Source organism: Nestor notabilis, unplaced genomic scaffold, assembly GCF_000696875.1.
Source record: "Nestor notabilis isolate BGI_N333 unplaced genomic scaffold, ASM69687v1 scaffold49, whole genome shotgun sequence".
NCBI lineage: Eukaryota > Metazoa > Chordata > Aves > Psittaciformes > Psittacidae > Nestor > Nestor notabilis.
The window spans coordinates 127,577-145,171 of NW_009943895.1; the positions used below are offsets into that span (position 1 = coordinate 127,577).

Genomic DNA, 17,595 nt, shown 5'->3' on the forward strand with positions numbered 1-17,595 from the left:
GCTAGACATGCTTTTTTCTCATTTGTAAATAAAAGCCATGGCAGGAGCTCCCACTTTATTCTTTCTGTCACTATGGTGAATTCCAGCAAACCAGTTTCGTAGTACGCTTCTGAATTTTATGTTGATAGTAAAACTTTTCTTTGGCTGAAAAAACATTTTCTACTGAGTTCAAGCCATATTTGTAAAGCTCTTCATGCTTGTTGTCATACTGATCTCAGCATATCCCAGGTTGGTTAGTTACAGTAGAAGCTCCACCATATTTCATAAAAATAAACAGAATTTGAACAAGAAGTTGACAAGGGGTGAAGGTCCCACAGCCAACATCCATACTTTCTTGTTGCTTTGCTTCTGTTTTCTCCTCTTCACCACCCTTTTTCTGAGATGCTGAAGGTGGTTCTGGGGAAAGGTAGTAAATTAAGGGAGGCTGGAATAGTAAAAGGGAGGTCAGATTGAGCTGACAGATACCTTGTATTATATCTGATATATTCAGCCTAAAATTCTATGTCCTATATTAGCAACAATACTCTTGTATTTTTCAAGTTACCTGTAAAAGGTAGAATGAGCTGACCCAGCCACCGCTGTTGTTCTTTCTGCTTCCTTTTTTCCCTTTTCCCTCCCCAGAGGAAGAAGGGAGGCTCAAGGACAGAGGTTCTGTAGGGTGAAAAAAAGAGTGTGCTGGAGGCAGCATTGCTGTAAAAAGGCAGGAAGGAAAAGTGCTTTTTCCTTCTTTTGGGGGATTGAAGATTAAAGAGCAGAGAAAGTTGGGAGAGAAGCTTGGTCAGGTCCTATTGCCACTTCTTTTACCATCAGGAAGCTTCAGAGGAAAGAGATAAAACTGCCAGTCTGAGTTCAGTCTTTTGTCACCCATAACATACGGTCTTATTTCATCTGTGAGGTCAACTGTTCTGGCAAGGAGCCACAGTTCCAGCTGATCGCTGTCACCACAACAGCACATACTGAAATGTCATCTGCATAGGGTGTTACCAAACATGGAAGAGAGTTCAGGAAAAAGAAGAAAGAGAAAAATTGTCAATAGCTTGGCTTTACAGCTTAAAACACAAAATACCCATTCAGATACTCACTTATAAATAATTTAGCCGTTCTTATAGATCAAAGGTCAAGGAAGTGATTTTTCATTGTTTTCAGCTGGAAAATGTTTTTAAATACTACATCAGTAAAAAAAAAAAAGCAAAGATAAAGCATCACTTCTGGAGAGGAAGAGTTACTTACTAGAAGCAGAAAGCGATAAAGCCAAGACTGCTGGATGTTGTTCGTTGCTGTGTGGCATCAGGCAGTTCACACTTCAGTTTGCTTATGAGAATCTTTGGTTTCTGTAACTTCTTTAATTGGAGATACTCTGTGAGAATAATACTAGGACCTAAAAGGTCTCATTTACTGTACAAAAATAATGTTGGGTGTTTTCTGAACTGAAAGAAAATCAAGGTTTATTTGTTATGAACAAGCAAGTATTTTTTCCTTGCATTATTTATTCAACATGAATAGTATCCAACTTCACTTTGGGAGTAGCCTCATGATAATGCTTTAAAAACACAAAATAGGTATCCTTTTTACATTTCAGAGCATGGGACTTGCCGTTGTGTCCCATCTAACTGGTTTACTTTGCCAGTTCTTCAGTACACATTGCCTTGCGTGTGCGCTAGTTTTAGTTAATGGAAGGTTTATGACAGTTACATACTCCCTGAAGAACTTAACTTCTCAGTAGTGAAATATCAATATTTTTTAGAAATAATGTTAATAAAGAGGGGAAAAGCTTGCTATATTTGACTGCTACAAAGGGTCTTTGGTTGAATTCTTCACGAATTATCTGTTTTCTGATCTTGGTTCTATAAGGGCTTAAGGAACTGGAGCTTTTCTGGAAATAACTAGCCTTTTCAAACAGTGTTGGATAAGCACAGTGAAGTGGTAGTAAAAATATTGGAAGAAGTCCCATAAGTCAAAGTTGGAGCTGAGTGGAGGATAAAACACTACTTTAGAACATGTTTTGATTAAATCCACTTTGTTTCTGCTCTAATCTAGATGAAAACAATCTTTGAACAGTTCCACAGAAATTGTGTTGTCTGTTGCTGGTCAGAAAGGAAAAATTTTAAGTAATTTTTAAAAATCATTAGACAAAGAGCCTGAGGCTGTTGAAATCCTCCTAACAAAAATGCATCCAAACTAGTATACTCGTATTGAAATATTTCAGCTTCAGGGCACTTTTTCCTTCGCAGATATTTCAGTTGGCTATAGATTGCTTGGCTTTGGACCTTATTGTTGATCTTACCATTGAGATATCTTTCAGTATGACTTGGTGCACCCACTCTATGAACAAAATTTTAATGTAAAGGGAGAACAACTTCTTGTGTCGAGTCTAGGTTTCTGTTCGTGCATACTGTAGATGATGGAGCAAATGGGAGGGGTTGCTTGTTTGGTTATTTTCCTGCCTTGAACAAACAGAGCATCATGAACTTGCTTTCCTAAGATAAGGTGTCCTTTATTTGGCAATTACCTTATCAGCTGATCAGACTTTACTGTGTATAAAAAACAACAACAAAAAGATTCTCTAGCTATAACAAGAAAAGTGTATTTCCCATGAGAAGAAAAGAAAATCCTTCTCCAAATATAAAAGTTAGCCTTTGCCCTAAATAATTAGGGGCAAGAAATTCCAAAAGGCATCAAGAACTCAGGCTGTCTGTTGCATTTCAATTCTGTGAAAAAAACGCTTGCTATGCAAATGGATGGTTAGTGCATATATATATACACATACATATATATACACACACACACATAGAAAGATCATAAAGGTTCATACACACACTTCCTTCCTCTGTAACCATACTTGAAATAGATATTGTTAAAGTTTCCAACAGGTCCTAAAGTTTCCAACACAATTAGGAAGGGGATTGCGCTTTAAGTGTCTTTTCAGCTTGTTTTGGAGAGGAAAACTATCTGTTTTCATAATTTTTCCCTTACTGTTAGGAAAGTCTGCTTTCTAGAACTAAAATTCCTATACTATTTTCTGTGTTGCATACTGTTCTGAACTCCTAAACATTTGCATTTTTTACTATAAAAATCAAAGTGTCTGGTTTTGACATTTGCACACATACCAATGAATACTGATCATTATAGAAGATGTCTGACCAGTTGCTAAGTAGTTTCACACCTGTGTATGGGGGTGGATAAATACAATGAGTAATGATTCAAAGTTCAAGGGAGAATGTAATGGCATTTTGTGATATATGAACATAAGTCTAAACCTCGCTTCAATATTCAGAGGCTGGAAATGCTTATACCTTTTTAATGTACATTGAGTTATTAAATCTATAATTTAAAAGGTTTTCTGATAAAGTTTTTAGTCTTTCTATTGCACAATCTGATAATACTTCTCATTTCAATATCGTGCAAAGCCAGACTTCTTTTAAGCATTTTTATTTTTAAAAAGGGAGACTGTTGGTGAATAACTGTTACATTGGTTCTGAGAATTTATGGGGGTTTGATACATTTGTTTAATATTATAAAACTTTTCAGATGTTGATATTACTGAATGATGGAATATATAAAAAGCATGGGATAAAATGTAATCTACTGCATTATTAGAAAAAATTAAAGTAGAGGCTATATTTTACAGTGTCGTCTTTCAAATCTAGCCATGCTGTAAACTGATGTTTGCTGTATGCTCCTCCTGATTTGAAATAGATGAAAGAGAATGAACCTTTAATCACCATGGTTCACACTATGATTGAGAACTCGGCGCTAAGACCGCAACTGTACCAGCAAGTAAGGTCTTGGAGAGTGAATGAAATTGCTTTATCATCTGCGAAAATTTTCCTTAGTGACAGTTTTGATTGTTCCTCAGATTTATTCATAACATTGGTGTTTCTCTTATTTGCTTTGGAAAACCACAAGTCATCCATGCTTTATAAAATGCTGCAATATTGTTAGCATGGCTTTTGCTGCGTTTTTGTTGTTAAGTATTCAATGTACACTTTTGAATAACTTTGTCTAGACAATTTAATTAGTTGATGCTTTATGCAGGTGTCCAGTAAATTCATAAAACTTCCAATAAGCTTCCAACATTTGTCTTAGCATGATTCTTTGCAATTAGTGTTCAAAGGTGCTTCTTTCTTTTGACCACTACAAAAGCATGTGAGTGGTGTTTACCTGGTCATTTCTGGCAATTTTGTTTTGTTCTAGGAAGTGGATTTACAAGTTTTTGTTTGCACCTACCAAGCCTTTAGCCACTGAAGAAAGGAAGGATCAAAATTACTTTGATCTGGGGACTCTAAATCCAAAAGGCAGTGTCTGTTCATAAAGTCACAGCAGATTTAACCGTGCACACTTACAGAGTATCTAGTGATGGTTGTAAATGGTAAGATGGAAGAAGAATCAGAAATGTGAATGGAAATATTGTCTGTGAGTTGAGACCTGCATTAACTTATGAGCATGGCCAATACCTATCTGTTGGCACTGCAGTGTTTTAGGGATACTGGGGCTTAATGGAATAGCTCCTGTTGCATTAGGGAATGTTTAGGAAGTTTCTAACCTCAACTGCAACAAAGATGTTTTTACTTAAATGACTGTGATATTTTGCAGCAGATGGGGTATGCAGTTCTGGCTGCCAGTCAGAAGGCAATATCTGTCCAGTTCCCTTACACTTGCATTTATGCCTATGTGAACCAAAATGGCATTTAAAGGTTGCACAGTTTGAAGAAAAGGAGAGGTTCTGCCGTGTAAAACAGTCATTTATTAGTGATTAATACTTTGCCATGTTTCTAAAATATGCTGCAGCTTAATTTCATGTTTCATTTACTTGGAAGTCAACTCCACAAGGTAGATTTGCCTGTAATACAGAAAAGTTGCAAGAAAAATCTCAGTTTTCCAAGGGAAGTTGGTTTGTGGGTGACCGATTTCAGGGTCATACAATATGTGCTTGTAAGATTGAAATAGGAGCTTTAACATGGAACCTGAAGGAACTATTTGGGAGAAGCATGTGAGGGAGAAGTAAGGTGCCCTCAAGCCCTATATGAAATTGGATTACTCCAAAAGCAGCCTAGCTGTTTTGTTGTTTGTTTTTTTTAAAAAAAAACAAATTGATTTTTTTGTAATAGATTATGTAGGACAACTAAGTCAGCATTAATGAACAGAGATGCTTTGGATGTGTTCAGGGTAAACTAGCTTTTAATATTAATATAGACACATTTGAAGTACAGCTGTGCCCTGGGCTAGTCTGCAACTTATTTAGGGATACCAATAAATTTCAGAGTGCTGTCTTGATGGAGCTATGCTGTCAGCTAAGGTATTGCTGCACAGCACTGCCTTCACCTTGTAGACATAACTGCTGCTTTGTATTTGAGACTGAATAAGCACCTTTTTTTCACATTCTTGTCAAATAGTGAATCTAACAGGTCATGAAGGTTGAATAACCTTCTGTCACTAGCGATGTGGTCTCCTCAGGTCAGAGTATTTGCGACACGTCGGCAGGCTTGTGCAGAAGAATCCGTGTATTGCATAAACTGGAGAATAGCAAGACCTGCTTTCATGAAGTTTCCTATACAAAATACTGCATTAACTTAGTCCTGGGAAAGGACAAAAATCCACTCAAAATTTCACTACCTAAGTAGTCTTCTAAACTTTTGTAATGCAAAACTAACCTGTTAAAAATTCTGGCAACTTATTTAAAGTTTATACAACATATAATCTTTTATTCAAATAAAACAAGTTGATTTTACCAGTCATCTTCCCCACTGCCATTTTAAAGAAATGTAAACAATTAGGAGAAGCTTCTCTGTAAGCAACTGAAACCTGTTTTGTTGTCAAGATGATAAACTCGTTTCTGATGACCGTAGCCATTCCTGCGGGGAGAGAAAACAATTTTTATTTGCTTCAGTTTATTCACATCAGTTTTGTGACTGAGCTCATTTATAGTTAAGCGAAGGAAAGCAAGAAAAGCTTGTATTTAATTAAAAATTAAGGTGTCTTGCTTCCTGTTTGTTTGTAATGATTAATGGTTCTTTAGTAGAACAGCTAAGATATTTCAAATGTGTTATTTATAAGACATTTCTGCTTGTGATTTGTCACATCCTCACAGTTATTTAAATCACTTTGACTTAACATCAGTCTGCTTTACAGACCGTACTGTAAATTTACAAGTATAAGCCAGGGCAATGATTCCATATGTACAGATAAGAAAAATGGAAGTCTTTAAGCCTGGACCCATTTCTACTTTGGTGTTTTTTTGTTTCTTTATAATACTAGGTTAGGAGTGTTAATCTTGTTTCCTAAAGCATGTTGATTTTAAGAAGTAGGGTTGTCCTCATCACTTCTTACGTGTGTGAGTTCCATAAAGGGGGAAAAAACAAGAACCTGAGTGTAACAAGCAAACATCCAGGTCTTTGCTTGGCTAATTGTTCTTAATACATTAAAAACCATATTAAAATAGTCCTTAAATTTTGTTTCTATAAGGATAGGTCTATAAGTTTTTATAAGGATTTTGTTTATGGCATACTTCATTGCTGTTGCAGCAGCTGCATACATTTAAAATGCTATGCATGTTAGATTCTGAGATTTGTGGGCATCAGTATTTTTCAGGTTTTGAATGAACACACAGAATGATTGTATTTGAGCTAAAAATCTTGTGTTTCCAATTTGTATTTGAAATGCTACGTGTTGCACTGTGCAAAATTAGAGGAGAATCTTGCTTACTGTGGGTTAAATGCCCATTTGCCCTGCTTTCTGATAGTAAAAATTTCTCCAAAAGCCTCTTGGATGTCTGACTTGTACTCCCCCAAAAACAGCCTAGATTGTCCTGTTTTGATTTCATAAGTGCAGTATCTCACAGAGATGCTTAGTGTGCTCTCAGGGTGTGAAATAGCCTGCCATATATTGATGGATCAAAATGGTTAGCAGAATCTGAAAGTAGCTTATAATGTAATGAAATAATACTGTCACTTGAATGTTTTTAATAATTGACCGCTTAAATAGGTTTAACCCCTCATGTCTCAAGAGAGAGATTTGCACGTATTTGGGAAGAAATTTGCCTTTAAGGACATTTTATACAGTGTCCATTCTGGTGATTTATCCACTTCTGTGATTCATCTGGTACTAGCATTTGACAGAGAAGGGGACTGTACAGTGGAATGGTAAACTAGAAGACAAATTATTCCTAACATAAGATGGAGGTTCGATTAAGGTCACTTTACCTTTTTACATGTAAGATACGTTTGGCCAAACTGTGCATGTGCAGTTTGCCTTTCAGAAATGGTAAGTTCTGTTTGTTGGTATTCAGGGTGCTACCCCTTAAAGTTTTGGAGCTGTGCAGCATATTTCACCATGTTAAGAGGAATGGACTTTTTTGTATTTGGGTAGGCAAATGTCGAGGAAAAGTGTGGAAGTCAGCAGCACGTCATGTCATTGGTTCAGTAGGTGGCACTCTTTCTCTGGAATTACTGTCCTGGTTAAGTTCTTGTAGGGACGATTTGGTGAGAGGCATTTGTTGAACGTGACATAAAATACTTTTCTATAACTTAATCGTTGGAGCTCTTGTAATGCATTTTCCAGAATAATGAGGTTGTTAACCTTTGCTTGTAATGTGTAATTGTATTCTGTCTACTGCAGTTCCTTTCATAATTCCAGTAGGATGCAATAGCATTATTCACTCTTTGCCTTAAGCTGATCTATAGATGTGCTGTGGAACGAGAAGGTGCTGGTTTGTTCGAGATGAATTAAGTGTTTCACACTATTTTGTAGAGTTTTTAAACTAAGTCTACATAAAATGTTGCAGTAGAAATATTGAAGTAAACTGGCTCTCCAGCAGTGCCTATTGTGGGAAACCAGAACCGCTGACAAAAGCAAGAAGTTGGCATCAATTTTAAAAGTGTGATAGGAATTTAATAAGAATTAGCATACCTGTAGTGTTCTTTGAAAATGTGTTTTCATTTTCTGAATACTTAAAATATATTCTGTTTAAGAGGTAGGTAGGGATAGGCATGCTGAATTAGCAAGCTATCGTAAACTCGGCTGTAATTAAGGTTGAAATGGCAAAAAACCCCCTCTCTTTAAAAAAAAAAAAATAATTAAAATAAAAAGTCTAAAAAATACTGGCTTGAAAAATTAACATTACAGTTTTCTGGTCAAGCCATATGAAATCCTGAGAAGCATCTTCAGAAGATGTGTTAAGTATTTATCTAATAGGGGGTAATCTTCCTTTAGTAAAATCTTCTTGTTGCAAATATAATTAGTTTTTTTCTGTAAGTTAAAGACATTTGGCCATGTTTATGAGTTTTTTTTAAATATTTCCATTCCTCATTTTTCTCTCATTGTGGTAAAATCAACAGTTAAAAAGCACAACTCCACAAGAGTAGGAGTTTAAATAGATGGCTTAATTTTTGTGACATTCATAAGGTGCAAAAGTGCTGTGGCTTTTTTCATATTCCAGCATTCATTTTCATAAAATGTCCATTTCAAAGAAAGTTACTATGTGGTTTTAATACACTATACAAACTTTTAAATTGTCACCAGGTGCATTTGCATGAAGTATGTGGACATAATGTCTTGAAATGAAACACTTAAGTTGAAGATTTACTGTATGTTTGGAATGCTTGTCTGATTAACCCTTCCCTAGCCCTTCTATTTATAAGTGTCCTTTAACATGGGCTTGTGTTTCTATAGTCGTTCTTGCACTATTAAGTCATGATGACCTTATTATGACAGATACTCAAAAGGAAAGCATCTATGTTGGGACTCAGTGCACACGTGTTTTTAACTTGAATATGAAGGCCCATAGTGGTATGCCAATACCTGTATAGGACTATATATGACAGTCTATTCTAAAATGTGGAGCTACCTTTTTTCATGTAAAATATTTCTAAATCTTGTTACTGGCCAGTTCAGAGACTGAAAGAGTTAAGAACTCAATATGAGGAGCTGTATGAAAGTATTTTGAGGATACCTCATATGCTGACTGGCATGAGGACACAAGCTTTCCTAGATCAAAAGATAAAATAGAAGGGCTTCTGTTTATGACACTTCTGGTAATACTGTGTTGGAGGTGAGGAAATCCATATGAAAAAGTGGGCAGAAGGGTGTTTGGTGGCACTTATTTGACATATGTCTGTAACAAGATATTTTACACATATTTTGTGTACTTAGGTAATCCTGTTCTGATTTCAGATTCATAGCAGAATATCCTCCTTGTGGACGCACTTGATCTTAGTGGGCCTCGAACAGTTAATTCCAAGTAGAATGGGCCCCTGTATTTAGAATGCACAGAAGAAAACTTACACAATGTGTATAGGTGACTCTGGTAGTTTCATTTTCTTACATAATCCATGTTTGATTGAGTTAGTTGCACATCTTTGAAAATCCAGTTTGCATTAGAAACATAGCCTGTTAAGTTAATGCAACTTTCTGCTGACAGTATGCTTGACATTCCATTTACTTACCTTCATTAATGTATATTGGCTAAAAATAGCTTGTTCCTTGTGGTATGTTTGACTTTCAAGCAAAAGCTTATTTCTGTATTAGAACTCTTAAGCTGAACGATAGTTTCATTTTCATAGTCCAATTAAGTTGTTTTATGGCAATATTATTCTTCCTTATAGTTAACACAAGAAGAATGTAGGGGTACACTATACAAATATAGAACTGAAGAGCTGGATATTGATGTAAGTCATTTATATTACTTCTTCCTTGGAAATGTTGGTATTTGTCCCTTTTGATAACAGTTTCCCCCTTGACTTTTGGGTTTGAAACTGACTTCCTAAGGTTACCAACAGAAACTGATTTGTGAAATTGAGGTGCATAGGACTGTTTTTATAATAAGCTTCTACCTTGCAGGAAGTGTTACATTTTAGGCTGAACTTTCAAATATTGTATGGGTTAAAAGGAATTGCTGCTAAAGAAGTTAATTACGTTAGAAGGGAAAAACATAGTTGTAGTTCAGTTGTATGCATGAGATGTAATTTCTCAGGAAATATGACTGGTACTCCAAAACTGAAATTTAGCATGGATAGTTACCATTCAGAGCATTGGGTTGCTAGTTACAAAAGAAAAGGGGTTTGGTGTAAAATGGGTGGTGAAACGTGCATACATATAGTCATACTATATATATACATACGTACACATCTAGTCATGCTTGCACAATGCAACTAAGAGTAGACATGGTTTAAGGCATGCTATCTATCCCAAGTAAAAAAGAAAGCAGGATTCCAGTGTTAACTTAAAGCTAAAAAGTCAGAGCAGTACAAATTAGATGAAGAAGGTTATTCAAAACCAAAACTGTTTCAAATTGGTTAGAGTGCACTGGACAGTTACTTGCTCAAACTGGAGCTGGAGTCTAACAGTTTTAGTCATAGACAAGCCTCAGTCGGAGCTAAAACAGAGCAGAGCATGGATAATAGTAACTAACTATTAAAAGCTACCATCTGAAATCAATCATGGGAAAGACTGTTAATGTATACAATATTCTTTGTAAACTGAGGAATATGTAAAGTAAAACAGTATTTAATACCTATTATTTAATTGTAAAGATTAGCTGTAGAATCATGAAATATGTTTTAAGCAATGCTGATTCAAGTTCTAACAATACTTACTTCATAGGAGCTTAAGAGGGTTTCTTAAGGTTAATTTGAAAATGCACGACTGATGCCTTCATAGGTTTAGAATTCATGTTTTGTGGTGATAGCATTTTATATAGATACATGTGAGGATTTATCAAGTTATATTTTGATTACTGAAGATGTTAAAAATTAAATCCTAATTGTGGTAATTTTCCATTATTTACTAGGCTAAGCTTAGCCGTTTATGTGAACAAGATAAAGTTGTGCAAGCACTGGAGGAGAAGCTTCAACAGCTACACAAGGAGAAAGTAGGACAATTGTGTTTATTACCTAAAGTGGATGTTATTTTACATGCTTATTATCAGAACATTGATAACTGAAATAAAACGAAAATCAACCCAATGATGCAGAACATTAAAAATAATTCTTTTTATTACAATAGTACACGCTTGAGCAAGCTTTGCTGTCAGCAAGTCAGGAGATAGAAATGAATGCAGATAATCCCGCAGCTATTCAAAATGTAGTCTTACAGAGAGATGACTTGCAGAACGGACTACTTAGCACTTGTCGAGAAGTATCGCGAGCTACTGCAGTAAGTAATACATTCTTGTTGTTAAAACTCATTGAAGTGTGAAATGATTGTCTTCATGTTCACATTCTTAATTGGATTGTCTTTGGTTGTTTTGCATTACCTTCCAACAAAACTCACTTGCCTTTTACTTGCTTGTATTTTTGTCGAAGACAGGTGGAACGCGATCTTTTCGTTATATTCATAGAGTAGTGTTTCTTCTTCCTCCCCCACCCTCCCCCTCCATGAGTTTAATTGGTTTTCATATTTATAATATGAAAAAATTATTATAGAAGAAATAAATAATGCAAATAAGCTTTTTTAATGTAATGACAGAATGGTAACAAGCACAAACTTTTAGCAGATATTCCATCAGATAGGTGACTTATTTTTAGCAAAAAAACTGCAGGATGATTTGCTCTGGTGAAATTGATACAAAATAGGCACTGAAATCGTGGTTTTAGTCTGAATGTTAGACTATGTGGTAAAAGGAATTTGTTGGACAAGGAAAACGGAATCAAGGGAAAGGAAATCCTCAAGATATACTTTCCCTCATTAAGTCTTTAATTTATGCTAAGTTGAGTAAATTGCTCAATGTAGGTTTCAAAAGTGAGATAGCAGAGTTGACCTCAAAGAAGATTTTCTTTTTGCACCTTCTCCCTTCTGGCACTTGTAGTTTCACATATGTAAAATAATGGTGTATTAGTAGGCCTGGGGTATTCACTGGTAAGTCATCCAACCCTGCCAGCAGGCAGGGTTGGGTGACTTACATTTGCCTTGCATAATGCATTGCATATACGCGCACATGCTGTGCACTCACACATACGTATTCTATGTGATAAGAGAGACAAATCTGCACCCATTTTTGTGGGTTTTCTGCCTCAGTGGAAGGACAACTTAAGACCCACATGCCTGCTGACTATACTGGCGTATTCTGAAGATTTTGTCCTTGCCTATCTTTTTTGTTTGTGAAAAGACAAAATGCTGTTTGTTTGAATTCCATTCAGTATGATTAGAAAATCAAAAAGCTGTTTAAAAATTGCATGTTCTAAAATACGTATTTATTTATTGCTGATATCTGTTAATGCATTATTTCTTGAAGTTTCATGCCACTGAATAAAGAAGAATATTACTCATGAATGTGCATGTGTAGTTCTTTACTTTTGTTATATACTTTTAGGAACTGGAAAGAGCTTGGAGAGAATATGATAAATTGGAATATGATGTAACTGTAACAAGGAGCCATATGCAGGAGCAACTCGATCGGCTTGGAGAAATTCAGGTGTGGCACAGGTCTTAAAGTACACTTAAGTCACTTTAATTTTCTGTGATTATGTTTAAAAACTGCACAGATGAAAAAAGGGTGACATGGTGCATTAACTTACAAGGTATAAAAAGAAATTAAATGTTTGTAAGTTCTGAGAGATCTTCAGATTCTCCTATTTTTTATTTATTTATTTTGAAGCTCTAGCACTGGTTTTCCTGTGTTTGGAAGCCTCCTCTTTCTGTTTCAGTGTTTCAGGGTCCAGAATAGGGTAGTTTTCACAAACCTTAATTGCTATGACAGTCATATTAAATCTTCACACAAATCCTTCCATTTAACTGAATATTCTAAAATGTAATTAAATCACTCTATAGCAGTAAATTAAAGTAAAAATATTCTAGGCATTGCTTCAGGTCTCACATATGAAGAGTTCTGATGTGTATCTTCTTTCCTTGCTGTTCTGTGGAGGATTGGACAGTTAATAAAAGTTCTGTATTTGTGAGGAGATCTTTGAGACACCACACACACGCGCACACACACACACACACACACAGGCTCAGAGATGTGCATACATTATCTGGAATAGGCAGATGGGTGTGGTCCGTGCTGGGGGGCATTAAAGGCTCTTTGCTCCAGGGATTGATTTTCTATGTAGCTATGGAAGGGAGATTACAAGGAAGCCCAAGAGCTGAGAAATTTGTGTTCTGCGGTCCAAAGTATGCATGACCATGAATGCAAATAGGCCTGCAGTTTATATGCTAGCATGCAAACACCATGTTTATCTCCACCTATTTTAGGGTTGGAACTCATGACTCCTTTTCTTTTGTTGTATGCAGGTCTCCCGTGCAAAGTTTGCTTGGGTTTTCTTTGGAGACAGTAGACAGAATACTATTCTTCAGTGGAGTTTGAACTAGGAAATTGCTGTTGAATTGACTGACACATCATGAAATTAGTTCATCTTACACTTTTTGTTTCTGACAATATTTGAATGTTGCACTTTCATGGGAAAGGAGGGCGTCATTACTGTGTTTTATGGGGAACGATATGCAGTGTAGTCTAAAGAAAGAAAACATTTTCTGTTTGTTTTTTTTTCTGCTTGCAATGTGTTCCAATTTATTGCCTATATGTGCTGTTTATTTACTGGCAGACTGAGTCAGCAGGGATACAGCGTGCTCAAATTCAGAAGGAACTGTGGAGAATTCAAGATGTCATGGAGGGTTTAAGTAAACATAAACAGCAAAGAAGCTTTTCAGAGGCAGGTAAGCTGGCTGGTTTTATCTTGTAGGAAGTGAAATGAGATCATCCACATTTTTAAAGGACAAGCTCCATAGTTGCTTTTGTATGTATGAAAAACTGGTACAATTGCTGAGAAAGGAAGCTGGTACTTTGTGTATTTGTTTGACAGCAACAGGTTACAGTTCAGATTTTAAAAGCTGTTTATTGAAAACAATTTTTCTTTTTCTTTCTATACCTCTTCCCCTCCCCCAAACAGGCATCATGGGATCAAGGACATTTTCAGCTATTAAATACAAAAATGAGGTATGGTTTTAGCATATTTACCATTTTAGCATCACATAATTTGTAATATACCTATGATAAAAGTGAACACTGTTATAACTGTTTTAAGGATATCTGAAATATGTATTCTGTATGTTTCTGTGGAAATATTGCATTATGAATTAGTTTTAAAGACTGATATCTCCACTAGTAATTCTAACACTTCATTTGTTCTGTGTCTTTATATTCTCACTGCTGTTTCTCTTTTCGATTTCTCACCTTTTCCTCTCCCTAGGCTCTTCCCTAGAAATATAAACCCTGATTTATGGATTTGTTTTGTACCCACCACACTTTTCATGGGAAGAAATACATTGCTTTATATGTTTATGCACATATTGAGCCTGGTTCTCAGATGGCCAGAGCACCCACAAGAACAGCTAAAACTGTGGGAGCTCCCAAATGTTCAATTCCTCTGAAAATCTGGCTAGAAGTTACAGTTTTAAAGGGACATTGTCATGGTTATCTAAAATGTCTGCAAAGTACATCTGGCTTACAGGACTTTCTAAAAGTCTAATTCATGTAAAAATCTTTAAAAAGATACTGAATTTAATTTTCAAAAAGATGATACAGAGGGTTCATACATGGCCAACAGAAAGGGCAGGTGTTAGAATTGAAAATCCTGAGAAACTCAATAATGAAGCTATTGAAGTATTTCAGTCCAGGTGGTGCTAATAAAATAAAAAGCAACCAAACGAACAAAACCATCCAAAGAAACCCAAATAAACTAAAACTGTCCTGGCCTTTTTTTGGGGGGGAATTTTTTGGTTGGGGTTTTTTGTTGGTTTTTCTTCTTGTTTTTTCTTTTTTTTTTTCTTTTTTTTTTTTTTTTTACATGACATTGTCCCTTTAATTCCAAAATCTACAGCTCGTATAGCTATGGTAATATATTTTTCTTTTTAAGTTATAAATAATTGTAACAGGTGTGCACATCTAAATAAGGTGACTATTCTACAATCTTTAGGAAGAGGAAGTAGTCCCACCTCGTCCTCCACTCCCTCGGTCCTATGACTTTACAGAGCATCCTCCCATAATCCCCCCTCTGCCCAGTGATAGCAGCTCCTTGCTCTGTTATAGCAGGGGCCCAGTACATCTGCCAGAAGAAAAGAAGATTCACCAAGTTCAAGGATATCAGAGAAATGGATCTTACTGTGTAAGTGGCTTAAACTGCCACATTGTTCTTGAAGCATCCCCCTTCCTTTGTGCAGTCACAACTTTTATTTTGTCATCTGGCTACTTTTGTCTTATGTTTTTACCTTTGTTTACTTACTTTTATTTATAGCTCCATCATTTGCTCTTCACTTTTTCCTGTCATATATTCTGTGCGTATACAAAATGTCTTAAGACTTAAACGCCTGTATTTTCTGAGTACATTTCAGAAAAATCAGATTCTTCTGCTCACAAGTTCTTACAAAACTCTAGGCTCAGAATCAGTTTTTGCCAAAGCCTGATACCAGTTTGTTTCCTGAAGATCATTTTAAAGGTGGGGGTGGAAACCCCCTCCACATTTTTATGGCAGGGTTTTTTCTGTAATTTCCGAAAGCCTGAAAGTGTTGTTACTATTATTAACTACAAAGAAATTCTGCTGCAGTGGCACTTGAACAATCAAACACTGTCTTAAAGTGAGAGCAGAATTGTTACAAAGTAACTGTTTTGAGTCTTAAGACATAAATGCATGTCTAAAAATGCCTGTTTGTTTACCTCATAACTTGTCGTTCCTCAGGGTCCTGATTATAGGCTTTATAAGAGTGAACCAGAGTTAACTACAGTAGCAGAAGTGGATGAGTCTAATGGTGAAGAAAAGACAGAACAGATTTCAGAATCAGAATCTACTGCTAAAGGTTTGTCTCCAGGCACAGTGTTTACAACCTTTCGGCCTTTTCACAAGGAATACAAAGCTTTAACTGTATTATTCAAGCTATATCATCTTTCATATTTTTGTAGCCTGTCCCTTTCTTAATATGATGAAAGAGCTTCCAGATAAAATAATGATTTAATTACATGACGAGAAAGATTTCAGTCAATTACACCGCAGAAAAATCAAACATTACACTCACCAACAACCCTGAAATCCTTATTGTCACCATGTCTAATCACATCACTCACATTCCCCACACACCATTCCCTTGAACAATTACCCATTTTATGTTCTTGCCCTTGAACAATTACTCAGTTTTTGAATCAAGCTCCCAATGTTATGTCACTGGAACGTCCAAAAAGGCAGCACCACAGAATTTTCGGGCTCTCATAAGGCAGGGAAACAATGTCTTTTTCTTTTTTTAATCTTGTAATTGTTGAATTGCCTTCTGTCCTCTGATATAATAGGAATAATGATCATGACCTTGGAGTGTACAGACAATAAAGGTCTTTGCAATTGCTAAATGCTTTAGATTCTTCTCTTCATCTAACTTCTATAAAAGCGACTAATTGCTTGGTAGAGTCTTTTACCAGGAAGTTCTTCTCAATTCTGTTTGTTAAAACACACAGAATAGTTTGTTAAAGGTGACTTCAGGAAAAGCACTTGAGCACCTCCCCAAAACCATATTAAGAGCTTTTAGAAAAAGTAGCTAAACTTACCCATTTTTTATACCGTAACGGTTGATGTTTCCAGTGCCAGCAAGATCACTGTCTTCTGTTCTGGTAGTTGGACTAAGTATGTCCACAGCAGGCTGGTGCAACAGTACCAGAATTTGAGGATGAAGTATGATCATATAAGGATATTATTTTCATCAGAATTGTAATAGAGGTTTTTAAAAGTAACATCAGCAAACAGTTCGGTGTGAACAATGTGAATGGCCCTGTGATTTAATTAAGCTTGTGCTTACCAGACAATTAGACAACTCAAATTCACTGTGGTATTTGCTGAAGTATAATATTTACTTAGATAGTAAACATGTTTTAACTTAGTGGTAAAAAATGCAAGGTTTGGCCTGAGATTTGCTAATCATCAGCCATCTAAATTGAGGAAGTTGCCCTTCTGACAACTGGCCTAGTTTTATTGACCTGTGATGTTTCAGATTATTTAGAGTAATTTGTGACAAGAGGAAGAGTAATTATCACAACAATATAAGAAATCCTACACTGACTGTATAAAAAGCAAACCAATGCTTTTTGAGCACCCCAGTCTGCTTTCTATCTTGTTCTGTAAAGACAGAAGTAATTTTATTATGTCCATTTGTAGAAAAACGGTCCTCAGTAAGGGAAGGCAATAATACAGATTCTTCTAATATAAATAATATTTAGGGACAGGGAAGAGAATAGCTGCAGCAGTAGCAAGCAGCAGGAGACTTTTTATCTTCTTAAACAACAGGATGAATCTGGTTTACCATAGTTGTGTTATATCATCTGGCCCAAGCTTTTGAGTATGTGAATTTCCAAACTGGTATGTCTTGTTCTGAGCATTCATTTATACTAACAATTCCCTGTGGTAGGAAAAATATAACCATTCCTGGTTGGTTGGGGTTTTGTATAGTCCATATGCCATTACAACTATGTGGTGTTTCAACAAACATTTTTATGCCATTCTATCCTAACAGTTTATTAGGTAGAAAGGAAACAAACCGAGGCAGCTCTTCTCTACAGTTTTTCTTCCCTGCCTTTGAGGGTGGCTCTAAAAATTAGTAAACTTTAGAGGAAATTTCAGAATGTTTTTC

The 17,595-nt window shown here is 35.9% G+C and overlaps 1 protein-coding gene across 1 annotated transcript in view; it reads left to right on the forward strand.

Annotated features, from left to right (window-relative positions):
• PLEKHA5 (pleckstrin homology domain containing, family A member 5) overlaps positions 1-17,595 on the forward strand; it is a 155,517-nt gene that overhangs the window by 124,862 nt on the left and 13,060 nt on the right. Inside the window, exons 11-17 of the mRNA XM_010022146.1 lie at positions 9,600-9,662; positions 10,784-10,864; positions 10,999-11,148; positions 12,305-12,406; positions 13,536-13,647; positions 13,881-13,927; positions 15,666-15,783. Of these exons, the coding sequence (XP_010020448.1) occupies positions 9,600-9,662; positions 10,784-10,864; positions 10,999-11,148; positions 12,305-12,406; positions 13,536-13,647; positions 13,881-13,927; positions 15,666-15,783 (673 nt within the window). The remainder of the gene's footprint in view (positions 1-9,599; positions 9,663-10,783; positions 10,865-10,998; positions 11,149-12,304; positions 12,407-13,535; positions 13,648-13,880; positions 13,928-15,665; positions 15,784-17,595) is intronic.